At 42.1% G+C, this 20,730-nt stretch overlaps 1 protein-coding gene across 1 annotated transcript; it reads left to right on the forward strand.

Moving 5' to 3' along the window:
* The first annotated feature begins 971 nt into the window (after positions 1–971).
* CD28 (CD28 molecule) lies at positions 972–13,039 on the forward strand. Its single transcript, XM_077830205.1, has 4 exons — positions 972–1,086; positions 7,503–7,862; positions 8,142–8,260; positions 11,943–13,039. Exons 1-4 carry the CDS (start codon positions 1,032–1,034, stop codon positions 12,081–12,083), a joined length of 675 nt encoding a protein of 224 aa, XP_077686331.1. The 5' UTR covers positions 972–1,031; the 3' UTR covers positions 12,084–13,039.
* Positions 13,040–20,730: the final 7,691 nt, after the last annotated feature.

Genomic DNA, 20,730 nt, shown 5'->3' on the forward strand with positions numbered 1-20,730 from the left:
TCTACCCATGGACACAGATGTTCGCCTCCTACAGATGTCAGTGAGAGCCATACACATTCATCCATAGTAGAGTTTGGCTCTGTGATTTGTTCCTTTTGAGTGCAGGAAAGAGTTTAATAGTAAAGATCTCGAACAGCCTGACCGTGCTACTATTATGCTGGAGGGTATTAATGGCTGCCATCAAGCAGGTCTTTGATCTATTAGACAATCGCAGACCCTTATTTCAGATTAAATGGAAGGAGCAGTTAAATACTCCTTTATGACACGATAGCCGGAAACAACAGGAGGCTACTCCTATAGGCACAGGGTCATCTGGCAAAGCCTGGGCCAGGCTCAGCTGTAAGAGGGCTCCTTTGAAATGGGCAAACCTAGATGCTAGGGCATTGTTGGCAAGCTGTGTGTGCATTAGAGGCAGGAATCCAGCAAGAGAAATAGTTGTTACTGCGGCCTTCAAACGGGCAGAGAAACAGAGCTTCTTGGCACACAACTCGTTGGAGGGACAGACTTGGAAATAGTAAGCAAGGGAATGACTTGCTGTTTGTTTCTAACTGACTATGTTCAGTGAGACTGGACTTTGGGTACAGGATTTATAAATAAACAGGATTGCACCAAAGTGTATATACCTGACTTGTTTCATCCATTTCTGCTCATAACAGAAACAGGTCTACAAGTCCCCACCCAAACACTGGCTAGCCAAAAGGGGCACTCTGTTGAATGTTGGAAGGTGGGCTTTCATTTCCTTTAGCATAATACAGTTTTACCAAGGACAAACTTTCCTTTTAAGCAACAGAGACGAGACTTCCTAAAGATAAAAAGCTGAAGTCATCAAACAACTTAATTTCCGGTTTGAAATGTTGCCATCACAGTGGTTTCAGTCAGTATGTAGATCAAGTGCTCTGGAGGGGGAAAGGAGAGGAGAGAGAGAATGTGTGAGTGACTGAACAGTCTAGCCCCACCAGGTTGGCTTGTGGTTCATTCTTCAGATTTCTTTGTGGGGGTGGCATCTAAATTTGCAGCCCACCATTATCATCATGATAGTCTGGATACTCGCTGCTCTCAGCTTCATTCAAGCTGCTGAAGTAACAGGTAAACCATTTTGATCCTTTCCATTTACTTTTCTGGACCATCATTAAGATGCAGGAGAATGTATTTTGATGTAGGTGACTAGTTACTGCAGGCTGATAAAATGGATTTTGTTTTATTTTGTTTTTTTAATTGCAATCTTCTCCAAATTGGAGCCTAAGAGCTTTTTTATTTGACTTCTCTTTAGGTATTTTTTGGAGTCAGGATTTGTCCCCTGGCATATATCAGTTTTGAACATACTACTGCTACCTTGGTGGGTTCTCTTTATTTTAGGGTCCAAACTGTTTTGATGACTCCATTTCTTTCAGTGTATATGTTTCTGTCACCTCCAGAGTGTCCAATGTGCAGCCTATATTCCATTGAAAGTTCACCCTGTCTAAAGGGCTGCAGGACTGAGCCCTAAGAATACTGAGTGAGAATTAACAAATATGTAAAATGGATAAAAATAGAGGGGGTTTTTCTAGGACAATCAATGGGTTGTTGATGGTTGGTTTAAAAAAAAAAAACTATTGCTCCCTACTGAATAATCAATTTCCCTCTGAAAACAAAAAATGTCTATGTGGGAATCTTAAAATGTTACTGAATGTTTTAAATCTTCAGTTGTTCTTGCTTAGCTTACTCTATGTCTTGTAATCACCTCTCCTATGCAGTTTTAGTAGCTTCATAATTGCCACATCTTTCAAGGGGACATAGTAGAATGCAAAGCAAGGCAGGGAATGATCGTTTTTGCTAGGATAATCTCAAGTCAAAGTATTGCTGAAATCATTGGCCTGTGAATTCATGTTGTCAGCTCTTCTCTAAATGTCAGCATTTGTATATTTACAGGAAAAGAGATGAACAGAAACCTGTCCTCCTAACAGAACTAGTCACATGTAGACCATTCTTACATTGCTGCTGTTGCCTGGCAGAAGAATTAGAAAAAAGGAGTTAGAAACAGTTCTTACATTTTTCTGCAATTCTCTTCCCCGGTTAAGGATATTGTAATTTGCATGAAATCAAGATCGATATTGCTTCAGAGTTCATCAGCTTCCGCTTCTTATTCCTCCTCTGAAGTTATAATTCTCTGTTTGTAACATCATAATTATTTCCACAGCAGGCAATGGGGTTGTCACAAACAGATGATTATTACTCTAGGAGTGGGGATAAGCAAGAGGAGTAGGTGAACAGTGTGGGGGGTGGGAGTGGGGGAATAATCAATGAGGTGCCAGCAGCTTTAAGCAAATCCTTTGAACTGCAGTATATATTAATGATGCTCTGACACACTGCCGTTGGCCCAGATCCTACAGACACTTGCATGCTTGCTTAACTTTAAATACTTGAGGAGTCCCATTGGTTTCAGAGGGACTACTCAAATGTGTAAAGTTAAGCACGTGTATGAGCTTGCAGGATGAGAGCTTAAATGAGCATTTGCCATAGGTTTCTTCTCCACCTTGTCTTTATATTTAGATCCTCAGATCAGAGATGCTTAATAAATGGACATTATTATTGTTGGGCCAAATGCTGCAGTCCTTATATAATCCAAATGGCCATTAAAGTCAATGAGAACATTGCCTGACTAAGGCCAACAAGACTGTCCCATTATTATTATGGTATTACAACACTATCTCAGAGAACGCTGTATGTTGACCTGAATCACAATCTTTGCATTAGTGTTGACAGAAAGGTACTTTTTTCTTGCTTCTCTTTCTGGCAGAGTAATTATTTTACTGTAATTTAAGAGGCAGCTAGAATATTCTGTCTGCAGTGTGTGTTTCATAACCAATCCTGGTGGGTTCTCCGCATATGGTGTAGCAAATGATCCCATCCTTGTACTACAGGAAATCTGCTGGCTCATGGTTTTTCTGGGTTAAAAACCGACCTGTAACCCACCCAGGTTACTAGTCCGTAGAATGATCTCTGGTGTGTATGCAAGGTGAGCAGTGGTTTACCAGGCACTAGGATGACATCAGCACATTTCCTCTTCTTCGAACAAGTTAAACAGACCCCTGGGCCCTGCAAATTAAGAAATTGCGCTTAACTAAACCAGTAGTGCATCTCCTGGCATTTATTACCTTTCTTCATACAGTACTTAATGTAAGGAAGGGGAGATTAGCAAGGGCATGAGACTCTCATGATCAGGAGAAGTGGATCAGAGTAGGATGTTTCATTTCAGGGGAAGCTGCATATCATAGACAGCTGGTTGAATTAGCCAATAAAAAACCCCAAAAGTAACAGAGAAAAGACCCTTCTGAGCATCTTAAAAAAGACTGGAAGTAGCTGAACAGCACAAATTGGTAAAGTCAGAATTGCTTTTTTTTGGTACCATATCTGCGTATGTTTCTGTTTATAGGTTTTTTAGCCCCCTTCAGTTTCCTCCCTTCCCGAGGCATTCAAATGGGCCTTTTCTCTATTATGTTTATGCAGAACAACAGTTTAGCTGTTCAAACGTCATCCCTTACTCCTAACAAAGGCAAAACAACTACTGTTTTCAATATCAGTACTGTATGGGAGAAAAGAAGGAATAAAATTATTTGCTTCTCTGGTCTACCAATCAAGCGCAGGACGTTTTTAATCACTTGCTGGCTATGCATGGAAAATTTTGGAAAAACAATTATTCTTCCTTACTTTTATGTTTTCTCTGTTTCTCTTCCTGGGCCACAATGACTTCAATGGAGTTTTACTTGCGTAAGGTGTATGAGATCAGAACGTCGGTGTTTTACAGTTATTAAGGATGGTTAAGATTTTTTCGTGATGAAAAGTCCTAAATTCTATTATAATATAAATTTAATATGAAGAATGTGCTGTGAAATGCTTTATGACAAGGAGATCTTACACAGACTATGTGCAACAGTAGCTTATAAAACTGAAGGCCCCAATCCTGCGAAAGCTTATGCATGTGCTTAATTTGCTACAGAGCGTGGTTCCACCCCAGGCTTTAAGACTTTTATGAAATTGTAGACAGTGATTTCTCAGAACTGTTGCTTTCTGGGCTGGGTAAGGTCAGGTGCAGTCATGGCTCTATATAGATGTTTATTATTATGTAGCACTTACAACGGAACATCGCCTTTGGAAATAGCAATCATAGCCCTATTTATGGGAAACGAGTCACAAATGGAAACACCTACTAAATGTTTCAATGTTTTACCATTTTAACAAAGCCCAAGTGACATTTATAAGAAAAGTGTTTTCATGAATGCAAGATAAACTTGAACTATGCTTCGGCAGTGTGTTAGTACACCAGCCTCTTAGAGACCGAGGTTCAAATTCTATTTACTCGCCCAGATTCAGCTCCTGTTGAGGATTTATTCAAATCCTGTTCTGGTCACAGGTGACATGAGAGATTGATGGGCTAATCTTATTGTCTTGTGGACCGAATATACATTTTGGCATGACTGATTTTCTCCAACAGACAGAACCACAAGAGAGGGATAAGAGGCCTTGCCGGAGGCTGGGAACTCGGGTGCTTTGGTAGAGCTGCATGCTGAGGTCACACAATGCTTGCTTGCATTATGCCCCCATCAATGCACATAGCTTTCATGAGGAATAATTTGTTCCACATAATGAAGAACTAAACCGCTCAATCTGTTTAGGTGGTGATGTGATTTAATATAGCTAACCCTGGTTCTCAGCTTGAACAAAACATTTGTAAACAGTCCTCATCCACTGACCCATGCAATACACTTTGCTCATGCTATTAAGGCATCTTGTATTCCATATGCTTGGCTAATGAAGAACAAGAACCTATGCTAACATCTAATCTGCATCAGAGGGCTCACAGATTTGGCTGCATGGCCAAGAAAGCAGGAAATAATTTTGGGTAGAAAGGCCAATAGATTTGAATCTCATATTGTCAGCAACACATTGCTGCGGGTGCAAAAATGATCCGATACTGCAGTTGAATAGGGGAGTTCAAGATATTTGGTGTTACATACCGCACATCTGAGATTAGAGACCAGCCTATGGCAGCAAAGCACCAGGGAAGGTTACTGGGCTCCTTAGAAGCGTCTAAACAATGCCTGAGGGGCTTGCCTCAGTGATGAGACTTCAGAGGGTTCCCCTTTGCCCCTAAGCAGGGCTGGCCAAAAGGATCTGTTTTTTCTTCATAAGTGTTTGTGACAGCTTTGCAGGCATTTCTCTAATCTGCTAATGTTTTTGGAAGTTTCTGATCAAGGACACTTACTTAGATTGGGAGCTCACTGGGGCAGGGAGCAGCTCTTTGTTATACATGTGTACAGCATGGACCCTGCCCTCTAGGCACCACCGCAATTCTGCTACCAATAAGAACACGTTACCCGCAACGCCTCGTTCTCCAGTTATCTAAACACTAGGCAACCCTCACTCCCAGTAGGATTCATAGGCCCCAAACATGATATATATAAAAGAATTCTGCTAGCGTCTTGCACACTCCAGCCCCGGTCATGTATTGATTTTCTTGCTAGGTTGAACCACTTCCAGCTACCATGTTTGGAAAAGGTGTTAAACCGAGGCTACAGTCAGAGAAAAAATATTTTAAAACAGAACTTAATTAAAATAGATTAGCTAACACATTTCAAAAGCAGATAAATGAACCAAACATTTAATTCCCCTAGTGAAGATAAGGCCTTAGACAGCCAAATAGTGCTCTCAGCTGTCTTGGGACAATGGGACAGAATCCAAAATCTGGACCACTTTCTGCCAGCGTAAGGGAACTCCCTGCTCTAAGTTAGTTTCTCACTCTCCTGGGTTTTGCAGACACAGGAAAGCAGGCAAGGTTTGCAGCAATATGTATAAGTTTGTCTCCCCCGCACTAGTACACACAGTGCTAGTCAAGCTGAAGCAAGGGGCCTCAGGAGAAATGACTGGAATCTTCCTCTCCCTTGCATTCTTCTCTTGCTAGAGAGGGGGCTCTGCAAAGCCAGTATGCAATGCCTGCTCTCTTTCTTCTTCCTCAGAGAACACAAAAAAACCAGAGGCTAGCAAGCAGTTCCTGGAGTGGGAGAGTGGCTAGCTTCTGCAGTAGTGAGTTAAGTTGGCAATCAAAGAACTAATGCTGGCTGTAGGGATGCACCCGTCTTACATATATTCAAGACGCCAGTTGGCAGGTTGTCTCTGTTATCCACCCCTAGATCAGTTACTGGCCAACATGCCCCTTCCTTTCCCAGATTCCTCTGCGTGTGTTTCTCTCCGTCCAAGTCCTCCATGTTTGCTCTACCCCCTCCCCCAGTGCTTCCTCCCCATCTCCGGCTGCTCCCCCTATCCTTTTCAACAGATGCTTTCCAATTGCTGTTAGGCCAGTGAAGTTCCTGAGGGCAGTTTCTGAACCCCTTCTTCTGCTAAGCCACTGGTGCTCCACCCATTTCTCTTCTTCCAATCAGTCATTTGACGAGTGGGGACAAGGTCTTCTAGACTCCCACTAGCTTAGAAAGGACCTTTGCCCCCACTCCATTTATTCCCTAGCCCTTTTAAGAGGTTGAGGAGAAGGATAGAAGGTTTTGAAGCAGAAAATTGGAGGGGGACATAAACTGGGGCAGAAACAGTTTCCCCCCTCAGCATCCCCTGTGACTGTGCCTATGGCTCGGCCGGATAGAGCCCACAAAGGCCTAATGTAAAAGATGTGCACAAAGACTTGTGTGGTCACACACCTGCACTGTTGTGAAAGCTTTGCTGTTGGTGAGAGTCGTTCTCCCTCTCACTTCTTTTCTCTGCTCTCCAAGAGAGTGTAAGGTCTCACTTAAATAAGCAGCCTTCTATGCAGTCCATTTCAGCGATTCAACTCCTTTTGGCACCTGGTAGTACAGAGAGACCCCAGTGATGTGGGAGACAAAAACCACATCGTTCTTATGTATCAGGCCAGTTAGATCAAGAAGGATTCTGTCTCTATAGGAAGTGTATCTTCAGGCCATTAGTGTGCTAAATGCTATGGAACTAACTCTTTGTCACCATCTTATGGCAGGTCCACATAAGATGGTTAAGAGGTTAAGAGGTTACTACAGCACCTAGCGAGAGGAATTTTTTTTAACTCAAGTTGTAGAGGCTCATGCCATGCTGAAGGTATCAGAGTCAAATTCCAGTGATGGCCCAACTGGGGTCAGTTACACCATCAAGCTATTTGCCCTTTGATAAGGTTGTTCTTGGAACAGAAGGCCTATGTATAACAGTGGTCCTCTTTTTTTGTTGCTTGGTAAGCTAGATATTAAATATATATTTCAACTTAGTGGTGTCCACTAGGACACTCTATGCTAAGGAATGAATACACTGGTGTGTCTATAACTGGGACAGAAGTTAGAGCTTCAGTATTAAATGTCACACTTGTAATCCAAAATACCCTTGATCACACTGGTAGATACACAGTCTCAGTGGGTACCGGTATGTTGAGCAATTGCACTAGCAGGATGTGATATTTTTTAAAAATCATATAATGTATTTTATAAATAAGTGTTTTTTTCCATCCTCCCTCCCAGAAAACAAGATTTTGGTGGAACAGCCGCCTCGAATCATGGCATTTAATAAAAATGCTACCTTGGCTTGCAAATATGCCTATAATGGAACTGGGAACGAATTCAGAGCATCACTGAATAAAGGAACAGACAGAGCAGTTGAAGTCTGCTCTGTTTCCTGGAATGGTTCCTTCCACAACCATCATTCAAATAAAGAATTCAACTGCCTTGTGGCAGTTGATAGCCATACAAAGCAAGTGAATTTCAGTCTTTGGAAGCTGAATACCGACCAAACAGATATTTACTTCTGCAAAATTGAGGTCATGTTTCCACCTCCTTACATCTACAATGACAAGAGCAATGGGACTGTCATTCATGTGGCGGGTAAGACACAAAATCATAATTGTCCAATATCCTTTCCCTTACATGTACACCTTAACGTTAGAGCTCACAGCATTGAGGTTCCCTGTCAGGTACGTAATGACTATTTCTCAGTGAAAGGCAAATTCCTCTTCCCCCAAATAATGGGTCTGGCAACCTGCCACTTGCCTCTGATGGCCCACATCATTTACAGAAGAGTGTTGGAGCAAGGAGTCAATAAATGGAAATTAAAGTTACTGCTTTTATGTTCTCTGATGTTTTTTTCTATTCTGTTTCTTTAAGAGATGCTCCTCCAATCACCAGAAATTGAATCTGCAACACCCTTCTGGGCTCTGGTGGTGACTCTTGGATTTCTGGCTTTCTACAGTGTGCTAATAACTGCAACGTTTGTTATCTGCTGGGTAAGAAATGAGTTTTTTTCCTTGCTTTATGTGACTCAGGTACACCCCCACCCTTCCACCCACCAGCTTTTGCCCAGCTTACACAGTCACCTTCCGCAGTTATTGGCATCTTCAGTTTGAGAACAGCGATGCTTCTTCACTCTGGTTGCTCATCCATTCACAGGGAACAAAATCTGACTGCCCACTGCACTCACATCAGTAACAAGGCTCCACACCAGAGTCCTAACCCTGCAGAACTCTGGCTGGGGCTTGAGTTGGAGATTTGACTGCGTCAGCGCTCCAGGCTCTCACACATTCCGCCCCTAGTAACACTGGCTTGGACTGTCCCCGCTCATAATAAAACCAACAGGAGAGGGGGCAGAGGCAGGAAACCAGCAAGAAGCCCCTTGTAAACTACTTCCTAGGTTATTCTCTAGAAGGATGCGACAGACCATGGAGCCCACCTACAATATGCACAGGTCCTCTGGCTCAGCAGTTAGCCAAGCCCTTCCATAGGGCTTCCTTTTGCCTCTGCAGCAACACTCCCTCTTCCCCACCCTCCCTGGTAGCCTGACTCCACTGGACTCCCTCTGGCCACTACCCTTGCTTTACCATGGAGTGGGCGGCATAGGAAAGATAATGCTGTCTCTGAATCTTTTCTTTTAAAATATCTCTGGAGCAATGACACACACCTGACACACCCTGACTCCATCCTCTTCTGCCTGATTGGACACACAGATCTGCAGGGCCAGGGAGAAAGGAGATGCAGGTGTAGAGGCAGCCGAGGTCCTCTTCTGTGCATGGATGTGGGGGCGGGGTTTGATTCCCATATTGTATAGAGTACAGCTAGATTATTTCACTCATGTGCAGGCTTGAATAGCGACCATATAGGAGAACTCTCCTCCTTCCAGTCTCTCTCTCTCTCTCTCTTTTTAAATATATATTATCAATGAATTACAAGGTAATCTGCCTGCAATTCCCTGACCCCTCCTTCAGATAAAACCCTACATTTGAGTACAGAAACCCAGTTCCACTGCCAGTCAAGGTCACTAAATTGCATCAGCATTGTCATACAGAGGCCCAAAGCTCATTGCAATGAGAATCCCTGACGATATGCAAGCTGGATCAGGCATGGCCATTAACAAATTTAAAGCCAGCAAACGCTCTCTTCTCCCCCACCCCCACTGAGGAGATTTGCTCTGATTTTATCATAGGAAAGCTAAAATGGTACAACCAATAGGTGAAATTGCTATGTAGCATCTGTGCCTTGATGAAATACTGTCATTTCAGATCCAAAAGTTCGAGTCTGAACAATTTTCTCTCTGCTGTTTGGATTTTCTCGCTCTTACATCTCAGATACAGATTCTTACTAAGATGACACACACTCCTACGGACAATGGCAGTGTAGCATTCTGATTCTGTGCTGTGCTTGCTTCATCCATTTTTACCTGCTGCTGGTATCCTCTGAATAACATGTATTCAGAGGGCTGACATACTTACAGTGCTGTTGGATGTAAATAGAGCTGGCTAATAAAGATTATGGGTCCAAAAAAGCTACCCACAATGACAGTTTCAGCTAGGCCAAACCCTAATTCATTCTGTGTTCTTACACAGTTTTTGACTTCTGTTGAGAAAAAGTGCTTTGCTCTCCAAAACTATCAGTCCTACACCTTCATCTTTGTACAGTCAGGCATTTGTTCAGGCTACTTAAATATTTCAATAAGCCAAAAATAACTCAGACTTAGCTAGAGGATTTTAAAATTGTACATTTGTCTATCCACACACACACACACACACAAGTTTATATCTATGTTATAGATTATATACATGTACAAGCACACATGTATGTATCTAATAATTTAGATACGCACTGCACAGTTGATAAGTAATATAATTTACTTTTCCAAGCTTGAATGAATGAAACTTGATCACCCTTTTAAAGTCAGGAAATATTAAAGTTGTTAAAGTAACCTTAATTCCCCCCATGTTGCACATATCGAACACAATTTTGCACCTCCAGGGATATCTGTACAACTGCCATCCAGATAAGTTAGATTAACATATGCATATCTGAAGGTAGAATTGCACTCACTGTATTCTAAAATATTATGTAGCAGTAAAGCTAGTAATCCAAAATATTCCATCTGTGCCTGTCACTAGATGAAATTTAACATTTCTTCACTTCAAAGAAGGGAAAATAATCTCCTTAACATTATATTTATATAAGAGTGTTTTTTTAAAAAAAAATAAATAAAAAAGGAGATTAGAACTCTGAAACCCCAATCTTCCTACTGGCTTCCCTGTGCACCTCAATTACTGCAGAGTCAGAAGTACACAACTGAGGAACTCCACAGTGAAATACCAGCATACAATATGTAACTAACCTTTATGTATATTATTCTATAGAACTGACATTTACTACTCAGCTGAGTTCCTTATAACTCTAGATGTAAGGCCTCTCTCACGTGTGTATATATAAATGGGCATACACACTTTACATGCTTTTCAGGCAAACTGTTCTGTACACTGGCCTTCAGTGAGGTCTAGCCATTTGGAAACCTGAGCAGATTGAATTGTGTTTGTGCATGTGGACACATGCATGCACACACAAGAAGAGTCACAAGTATTTTGGAAAAATTATATGTTTAGGCCTTACTCAAGTAAAAAATACAGACTTTGCTCAAGCTTTTGAAAATATTTCAAATGCAAGAAATTTCAGCAAAAAGATGTTTTTAGCAAGTTACAGCCATAAAGGTGTGATAGAAGGGAGGCCCACTACACAGTCGCTAATTCACAAGGGACTAACCTAGGTAGGAATAATGGTCTAGAAGATAGGACACTGAGCTAGACTGCAGAAGCCATGGGTTCAGTTGCTTGCTCAGCCACAGACTTCCTCTCTGACTTCAGGCAAGTCGCGTAATCTACCCTGTGCCTCAGTTTGCTATCTGCAAAATAGGGACAGTGCTTTCCTACTGCACAGGTTACTGTGAGGCAGAAGTCCATTAATGAGTGTGAGGTATAGTACTCAGGGCCAGGTAGATGAGAATAACCTCACCTCTGCTTCCTTCACCCCTCAACCAGCAGACTGCAGATAGTTTGGGAGATGGAGGACAGGACTTCACGGTTACATACAGGCAGGAGGAGTTTTCTGTCACTCTTATTTTGTTTACATTAGCAATTTTTAAAGATTTTCTAGTTAGAAGCTAGGAAAACCCCTTGCTGACTGCACTTGCTTTAATTCTGCTGAGTCATTCCTCCAGCTAAGAAGGTGGTTAGAAGAGAAGTTAGAACACAATCTTAGTTTACAGCATTCAACCGGGAGATCTCTCTAATAGTATAGCTTTCTCTGCAGGTGGGCTGCTCGGCCACTGACAGGAGAGGAGGGAAAATTTCGCAGAACATTTTATCTGACTACTCATGCTGTTGTTTAGATGAATTTATTTAACTTTAGGCACTTGCTTCAGTGCTTTCCTGAAAAAGTCTTGGGGAATTATTCTGAGTGGTGAATATGTTTGATAATATCATGACCTGCTTGGACAATTCATTAATTGGAAAGGAGGAAAAATGAATCAAGTCCTTTATTCATTATGAACGCAGCTTTAACAAACACTCTGGACTCCTTGCACAAAGGCTTTTAAAAAATTATTTAGCCTGTGGAGGAAAAACTAATTGCAGAAATGTTTTCATACTTTCCCCCCTGTAGTGGAAAAACAAGAGGAACAGAATCCTGACGAGTGACTACATGAACATGACGCCACGCCATCCTCCTGGCCCAAAGAATAAGCATTACCAACCCTACGCGCCAACTCGGATACACACTGAATACCGTTCTTGGGAACCATGACTATCTGCTTACCAAGCTGCTAATACCCCTGGTGTGCTTTTACTCTGCCGTGTGCACTTGGACGTGAAAGGACAGCCTGCCATTAGTTTGTCATATCTGTTATATTTGATGACATCTCTACATCATAGCAAGTACCGGTCAAACTTTAATTGATGCTGTGTAAAAGCAGGTTGTTTTTGCTGATGGCTGAAAACTAGCTACAATTCATGTTCACGCTTGATGGTGGGTAAGGGGGAAAGATAACACTGGATCCAGTACAGGGTATATTGTTCACTGTTGCAACTACTGAGCTTTCCCAATCACTTTTGCCTTATATTGAACGTTAATTTCTACTTAGAAGTATGTTTGACTTGAAGAATTATAAATCTCTGAATCACAGCCCTAGTTGGTTACCATTAAATATGGTACCAAGCAAACTGTTGATGCAAAAATTGATCCCCTCTCACTTCAAAGAGGAGAACGCAGTTTCAAGTTCCAAACATATGCTTAAAAGAATAGGGGAGGGTTTCAGCTGAAGGGAAAAGTCAGCTGTGAGCCATGTGGACCATTAGATTATTCCACAGGTGGGCTGTAATGACAGATCGAGCACACTTGAAATCCACTATACATTAAATGTGTGATTCTTAAGTTCTTAAATTGATAACTGTGTAATATTTGTAAGGGGAGAGGACCCCCTATGAAACAATTTCATACAGTGAGAAGGCAATCAACCTGCAAGGCAGGTCTGGAACAACAGGGGACGAAGAAAGATCTGCAGTCATCATGAAGAGAACCCTTTTGCATTATGTTGGCCTACAACAAGGAAACACCAGGGCTTGGCCAAAGTCATAGGAGAAGCAGGTGATAAAATCCTCATTAGAGCTTACTGAGGGCTGATTTTCAAAAGCGGGCCAGATTTTTGAGTGCTCAGCACACACTATCGGGGACCAATTTTTAGCTCAGCTGAGAACCCAGTGTGCACACAACATCTCCTGAAAATCTGTCCATGTAGTCTGGTGCCTACATAGCAGCTGAGCTTTTTTTAAAATCTGGCCACAATGCTGAGTGATCAGATCATTTGAAAATTTGCTCCTAAACACCCTATGAACTCCCTCAACTCCCACTGCAGTCAAGAGGAACTGAAAGCTCAGCACTTTGCAGGAGCTGTTCAGTACCTTGAAGGATCAGGCTCTAACTGGGGCTTACTGTTCTTATATAGACTTTTCTCTTGGCATGTTCCATGGAGGAGTAAAACAAGGGCTAGAATAAAACTCGTTCACTGATTTTCATGTGGCATGTTGCCTTTAATGATGACTCCCAAACTGCAGTAGGGTCAGCTCAACACAAAAGCTACTCCCAAGCTTAGAAGAAGAGGTTCCTTTACTGGTTCTCTCCATTCCTTCTAGAGCTGAGCAAAAGACAGAATTTATGTCCGTGTGAAAATTCTGATAATTCTACATTTGTTTTCGTCTTGAACCAGAACAAAAAGATCCCTGGCTTCGATCTTCCACAAAGCTTACGGGCAACCCTAAACCACCTCCGCACAAACCATGGCAGATGCGGATACTTGATACACTAATGGGACATTAAAAACTCTCCAGTGTGCAACTGAGGTCACCCAGAACAGTCCATGGAACATAAAACAATTCAATGCCTGATTCACAAATACAGAGGAGGCATCACAGCAATATACTCCGCCACTCTTGATGCAATTACCAGACAACCACCTAAATGTAAAATTATAGTTGTTGCTCTAAAGCTACACATCAGCCATATGAAGAAGGACAAAAATCTGAACTACCAAATTTTTTCACAAAACAGAAATTCCAAAAAATTTTGATTCAGAAATGGTGAAACAGTCCAAGTCAACATTTTCAATAGAAATGCAATGTTTTGACATTCCTGACTCAAAATGTTTCATTTAATTTTGTTGATCTGACTGGAAATGCATAGTTTTAGTCAGTTCAACATTAAACTGCGTTTTCTTACAGAGCAACATTGCCTCATGGGAATTTAGTTCAGGAGTCTGATGCTCTTGTTCTCAACTATGGACCAGGCTCTCTGGCTGGACTACATTTCCCATGATACAACTGCAGTAATGTGAGTCCCATGGCAGACTACTCAGCTTGGTCAGAGAGGAGACAGTGTTGCATCATGGGAAATATAGTCAGGCCTGGGAGTCCAATCCATTGGGCGGAGCGGAGGCTGGAGGCAAACTCCGAGTCCCATGAGCCAATGCAGCAAAATAGGAAAATGCAGTTTAATTTTGAACTGACTCAGAATGAAACATTTCTGGTCAGTTTAATAAATGGAAATATTCCAACTGAGGTTGAACCAACCGTGAGCTCAGTATTTTGATTTGGGTTCCAAAGGGAAGGGAAAAAATCAGAAATTCAGGAAAACTGAAATTTTCCTACCGAAAATATTTTTGCAGAAATTGCATTTCCTGTCAGAAAATCATTCTGACAGAAGATTCCTGATCAGACTTAATTCCATCCTATCTAATTGAAAACTGTGCAGGGTTAAGTGCTTGAGTATGCCCCAGGGAATAATCTTGTGTTAATAAGGGAGTTCATAGGAAGACCTAACGGGGCTTTTCCTTCTTCCCTTTCTGGGCTGGAGTTGTATCCCTGGCAGAAGCAGGTAACTCCATTGTCCCGAGCGCAAAGCAGGAACTGTGCTGAGATGCTGAGCGTCACAGCCTGGGCCCTGCTTCTTCCTTGTGCCATGGAAGAAGTGAGCGGTGCCGCTCATTTTGCTGCCACAGCCTACTTTGTCTCTCTGACCTAGTTCCAGTGCAGTGGCTGGTGCCTTGGGAGGGGTGGAGCCAAAGCGCTGCCCACCCCCTGCCTTCGCAGCCTGTCCACTGCCTGCATGGATGGGGGGAATGGCAGGCCAGTGGCAGCTACCTGCCCCACTGTCTAGGGCCTAGCAATTTGGGTGGCCTGTACAGCGGAGTAAGGAGATTCCTTACTCCCCTGCAGCAGAACTCATACGTGAGTCCTCCATGGCAATTTTATGGATATCATCATATAATCACTGACTGCGTCATCTTACTGACCTTCTGAGCCACAAATCACTGCCAAGGATTTCATCCTGTAATTTAACAGAGTGCTGCAATCAGAATATACTGTGAAAATAACGTCTTCTACTCTGGCACAAGTATAGCAGACAAATATGTACAGAAAGCAAAAATACACAGGGGCAAAAACTTCTGGTTTAAAATTGCATATGCATTTCCAGACGCGAGAAGCGTGTATATTTCATTGTGTCCCCATGCCTTGGAGTTTTTACTGTACTTTTATAATCTTCTTTTAAAACTGTTAAATAGATGCTGTAAATTAAATTTTGAATACGTTGTAAGGCCTGACAGTAAAAGACAAGTGTTACTTCTTAATGCAATTGTTAATATTATTTGTTTTCTCTCCACTAACACTTCATTGGATTTCAGTTTACATGTACAGACAGTAGCCGTGTAGTATTCTAATGCACAGTGCTTTGTACTTCATGTATTCAGTAAGTATTTGATAAACAAGTGAACCCATCCTCAATATTTACACACTGGAACGCTACGGGCCCGTTTCCAAACAAACGTTAATTCATGTGGGTGACCAAAAAAGGGGCACAACTAATGAAGACACAACAAAAGTATACATGTGTGGGGAGGACGGGGAAGGAAAGTGCATGAGCCCTGATGTTGTGTTGAAAAGGACATCAACATAATAGTAAAGTATTGTGGGGCCATAAATTACAGGCTGTTGGGAATGCATTTTGTGTGGCTGAAATACCAGTTTTATCGACCACTGGTGATGTGCAGGGCACTAAAGGGCTATTGTATCTGGAGAAGTGGGCACGTTAAGCCCACAGACTGGCCCTGTGAATAGTGACTAGTATCCTCTGGTTTATATGTACTCCTAACGGATTCCAGCTACTCGCTGGCTTAACTCCTTGTTCAGCATGCCAGGGCAGCCATTGCTTCTACTGGCCCTACATTCAGCAAGTCAGCTGGCTGAAGTGTGAGGCAAAAAGAGAATGCTCCCTGCTATGCTGCCCAGGACTGGATAACAGGCCAGTGGAAACAGCGTCATCTGCCCTGCAGAGAGGTTGAAATTCAATCACATATGCCAGCGAGCTAGACTGCAATTTCACTAGTCCCTCCCCCCCATTCCCCCCCAAGAACACCCCTCTGGAACTTGAATTTCAATGTTAATGAACACAGGGGCTGAAATTGTCATTTCTACCCATCGGCGGACATAGGGAATGGGAGGAAGGCTCCTTGCCTGCTCCCTCAACCCACTCACCTATGGAAACCCTATCAGAAATCAGTGAAATATCTTTCTCAGTTTTTGCTGTTCTAAGGATTCTCTCTTTATTATACTACTGTGATGAGATGACTTGTGGTATCTCCATAGGTACCCTGAACCTTCAGAATGGGGATTGTCTGGATTGCCAAGTCAAAAGGTCCAGATCTTCTCTAACCATTTGAATCCCAAGAATCCCGATATTCTTCACCATTAACACATGCTCCAGAATTTCTGTTGTTTCTTCTAGGACTGTCAACACTATCTTCGCATGTTGGCTAAATCATTTAGTCTCTGCCTAATTTATTTAATGTACTGGCTCTTTTACTTTCATTAATTGCTATGCAAAGCTCTGTAGTTCAAGTGCCCACCCAACCTGCTAACCTTTTCCAGCAAACTGAAAGTTCCGTTTTCATGTTTTTCTGTATAAGCCACTGATATGTCATTGGTTTCGTGGCAAAGATAGCTGTGTGCCATGGTTCTCTCCAGTTTTAGGTTCCAGGTAGCCTTTGAAGACTGAAGCCTTGCAGACGTTTGAGATGCATTTGTTTTAGGTTTGAAAAATTCAGGTTCCCCACCCCATCCCTCGGCTACGCTGCATCCTTTCAGATTTTGAGTCTCCCTAAACTACTGATCCTCGGCAGCCACACACTCTGCATGGCTTCTCTTGTTGCCTTTCATTTGTTTACCTTTCAGTTCGTACATACTATAGGTTTTGGATCATTGCAAAATTGTTAAGTCTGTAGAGATTAGCCCCTGCAGCTGGAGCTATCCGACCTGTGAGTAGCAAGTGTGTTATTGACAAATGTCAGTAAGAAAGTGGAGTATGAGGAAATACGCACAAATCTACTTCAAAGCTAAAGATCAAATCTTTCCACTTTTGCAAGGCTTTTTGCTGCGCTACTGGAAAAAGTTTATTCAAGATGAATCACTGATAGAGGTGTGATTTTGTTAGTTACTCACTATACTCAGAAAGCAGACTATGGTAGGAAGTACACTAGTAGGCTATTATTTTTCTCTGCCAGTGACTAGAAATGAGTTTGGAAAACAATACAGAAGAGCAACGTGCAAGCCTTATTTAGAGTCTGGGAGTTACAAAGGGAAGGAAACACTGAAAACAGCTTATCTGGATGCAAGTGGATTGATTTTCACAGTTAGGAACTTTGTGCGAGAGCATCACATTATAGTGTGTTGTTATTCCAGCCTGAAGGGCGCATGGATAGTCTGATGTGGCCAATTTGATTGATGAGGTATTAGGAGGCTGCCAATTTCATGTAAACCCATTATCAGAGGGATAAAAAAGCCCAATGGTGTCGTTCATATTTTTACATGCATTCCAAGATCTGGGCACTAATTCTTCATACATTTTTTAAAATTAAAGATGAAACATAGCTCTCCTTCCAGAGTTCATAAGCCTACACCTAATAGCTCAGTAGTGGGGGAGGGGTGAGGAATCAAGTTAGTCTTATTTGTTTTATTTGACCATTGAAGTGGCTGACAGTTTTCAAAGACAGCTGGTTTTCTAGTTATTATATCATCATGTGGCTTTTTCCTACTTGGCTTTTTGTTTCTAAAAAAACCTATTTTGGATCAGGCTGATACATTCTCATAGGTTGGAACACTTACACAATCTGCTTTTTCACGTACATTTCATAACCAAGGACAACATTGCATATGCTTCTGGGTAGGAGTGGCATTACATTTGTACGGCCCCCTGCACAATGCGGCCTCTGGATGATACCATAATACAAAAACAAGGAGGCAAACAAACAACTTGCAACAGTACAACAGCTTGTAGAAGTTCACAGATTGAGCTCAACGTTATAGGCAGAACAAATAGAAGTTCTTTGAACTTTTCCTTTAAAATAGCAAAGCCCTAGGAAATTATATTAAAAATACCTTAAAGAACATTTACAGTCGCAGAGTCAAGAACTGAAATTTAGGAAATGCCAAGTTTACAGTTGCCTGGGCACCCTTCATCCTGCCCCCTTGTGCGTATGATTATGATACAGTCTTTAATTACATGATCACATGCTCTTTTTTCCACAGGACACCTGCTCACTCAGTGTATGGCACAGGATGGGTGCACAACGGGGCAGAGTGAAGACTGCATGGACAGCTGTAAAACTGGCACTTCCTTAACTTTACAGTCTGAATAAAAGTTCTTTTTATATGATTTTTGTATCTAATTAGACATACGCTAACCTATCCACGTATAAAGCAGGGGATGTCTGGAATATGACAGGAGGCCTAGGATGCTTTCAGACAGCGGGTTTGATGCATAAACTGAAAATGCAGCTCAGATATTAATAACAATCCCCATTCTGAAGGAGATATGAGTGTTTCATAACAAGAGCGGCACCTGGGATACATCCCCATTCTGTCAGCTTGCTAACCCACCTTTGACGAAGCCAGCAGCTAGGTGAATGAATACACACTGAACCATTCCTCTCTCTGATGGGGCTGTTGTGAATATCATTAATTTGCTGGCTAACAAAAATGGAGGGTTCAGTGCAGGGGATGAGGCACTGTACTCTGCCCAGCTTGCCAAGGAAAAGAAAGATCAGAGGTCTAAATTTAAGCCCAACAGGCCTTGGCAGCGCCCCATTAAATTAGCTCTCCCTGTTGTGAGTCAAAATAAACTAGTGCTTCTACAGTGCTTGCTGTCCATGACAACCTTTGGGCTACATTAATCTCCAGCCCCAGTGGTCAGACTCAGAGCTCTGAATTTTTGCTCATGAAAGTGATAAGGTAAGTTGTTGAAATTCAGCTGAACTGCTCCTGGGCTTCTCAGCCTTCCCTAGGCACATGAAAATTGGCTACAGAGAGGAAGTTTCTGTCTTTACTTGAGCAGTTCATCCACTCCCGGTGGACAGAGACATGGGCTGAAGTCCAGGGCAGAATGTTGACTTTGGGAGCATTTACCCCGTTTGCTCTTTCCTCATTAGCAGCATGCTGAAGTAATGCCAAAAAAAAAAAAAATTATGAAGATACTAATTTGGATAGCTAGGAAGGGGAGAAATAGTTTTTTCTAGCTGATGTTGTTTGAGTCCAGCCTATGTTTTTATGCAATCCACCACTGGGGATGAGAGAGACCAATGGGCAGGGGAGAGCTAGTAAATGGTTAATGCAGAAAGGTATCCCTAATCTTAAAAAACATGGAACTGAAACCTTAGAACAATCCTTCAGGGGACAGAGAAGAACAAATAAACTGTAAGGTGCACACTATAAGGCAGGCTGTTCTTTCTTTTTCCAGCCACTATGCTACAAAAAAAGAGAGAAACCTTCTTACCTCAAGGAGTACATTTTACCCTGATGGGGCTCCTATACACCCATGAGAAACCAACTGTACTTGGTGGTGGTAGTCATCTTAGATCACCTATGTGGGCTTGGGACTACTGCTGATTTCAAATGAGAGCCCTCCTCAGCACCCTGTGTGGTAGGAATGTAGCATGGCAGTTTCCCCCGAGGCAGGGGAAGGTGCACTGTGTTTGGTTGTGTGTTGTTTTCTTTGGTTTGCCTGTTGTCTTTGTCTTCCCAGCGTGGCAGGTGTCACCAGCCCCTTCCTTCCGGTGAGGTGAGGCCAAGACAGCAAATTGTTTTTAACAGCGAAAACAAGCAAGCAAACAAAAATAAGATGTATAGAAAAGTTTAAAAACCCCAACCCTGTGGGAAACACCTCCTGAAGAGGTGGAGGGAGCTGATTAGCTCCACCTCTTTTGGTTTCCGCCAAAGAACTATAAAGCTGGTCTCAAGCAGCTGGGCAAATCAGTTATCCTGAGCTTCAGGTCAAGTGAGTGTTGTCTATTAAAGCGAGGCCTTTGGAAGGGAAGCTCTGGAGTTTTATCGGTATTTAAACATCTGAAGATGCAGATAGGTGCCTCACTGGATTTTCAGAAGTGCCTCAGCATCGAACTTGTAGTTGTTTTTAATAGCAGTTAGGAGAGTAGGCACTTTTCAAAATCCCACTGGACACCTATTTGCAGCGGCAGACACCTAAATACCTCTAAAAATCTGGATGGATATCTCCTGAACTGGTTATTTTTGCTTACAAACACACATATGCATACTTAAAATAAACATGCCATATTTTTGGAGGCAAGTTTATTTCTGCCCTTTCTTCTTATTGAATGAAATGGGATTTTTTGGTTTCATTTTTACCAGACTCTTCCTTTTTAAAATGATTTTTTAATTAATCACTTTCTGTTGTAATTTGGTAGCCTGACTTTAAGTCATGAAGGCAGAGAGGCAAAATGAGGACAGAATATAAATAGAGAACTGTGCTTCTGAACTATCTACTGTGAAAGACGCAGACAGAGCAGTCACAAAAATAAGTTCAAAGAGTCCCTAGGTTACACAAAACACAC

This window comes from Eretmochelys imbricata, chromosome 11 (assembly GCF_965152235.1).
Source record: "Eretmochelys imbricata isolate rEreImb1 chromosome 11, rEreImb1.hap1, whole genome shotgun sequence".
In the NCBI taxonomy this organism is placed as follows: Eukaryota; Metazoa; Chordata; order Testudines; family Cheloniidae; genus Eretmochelys; species Eretmochelys imbricata.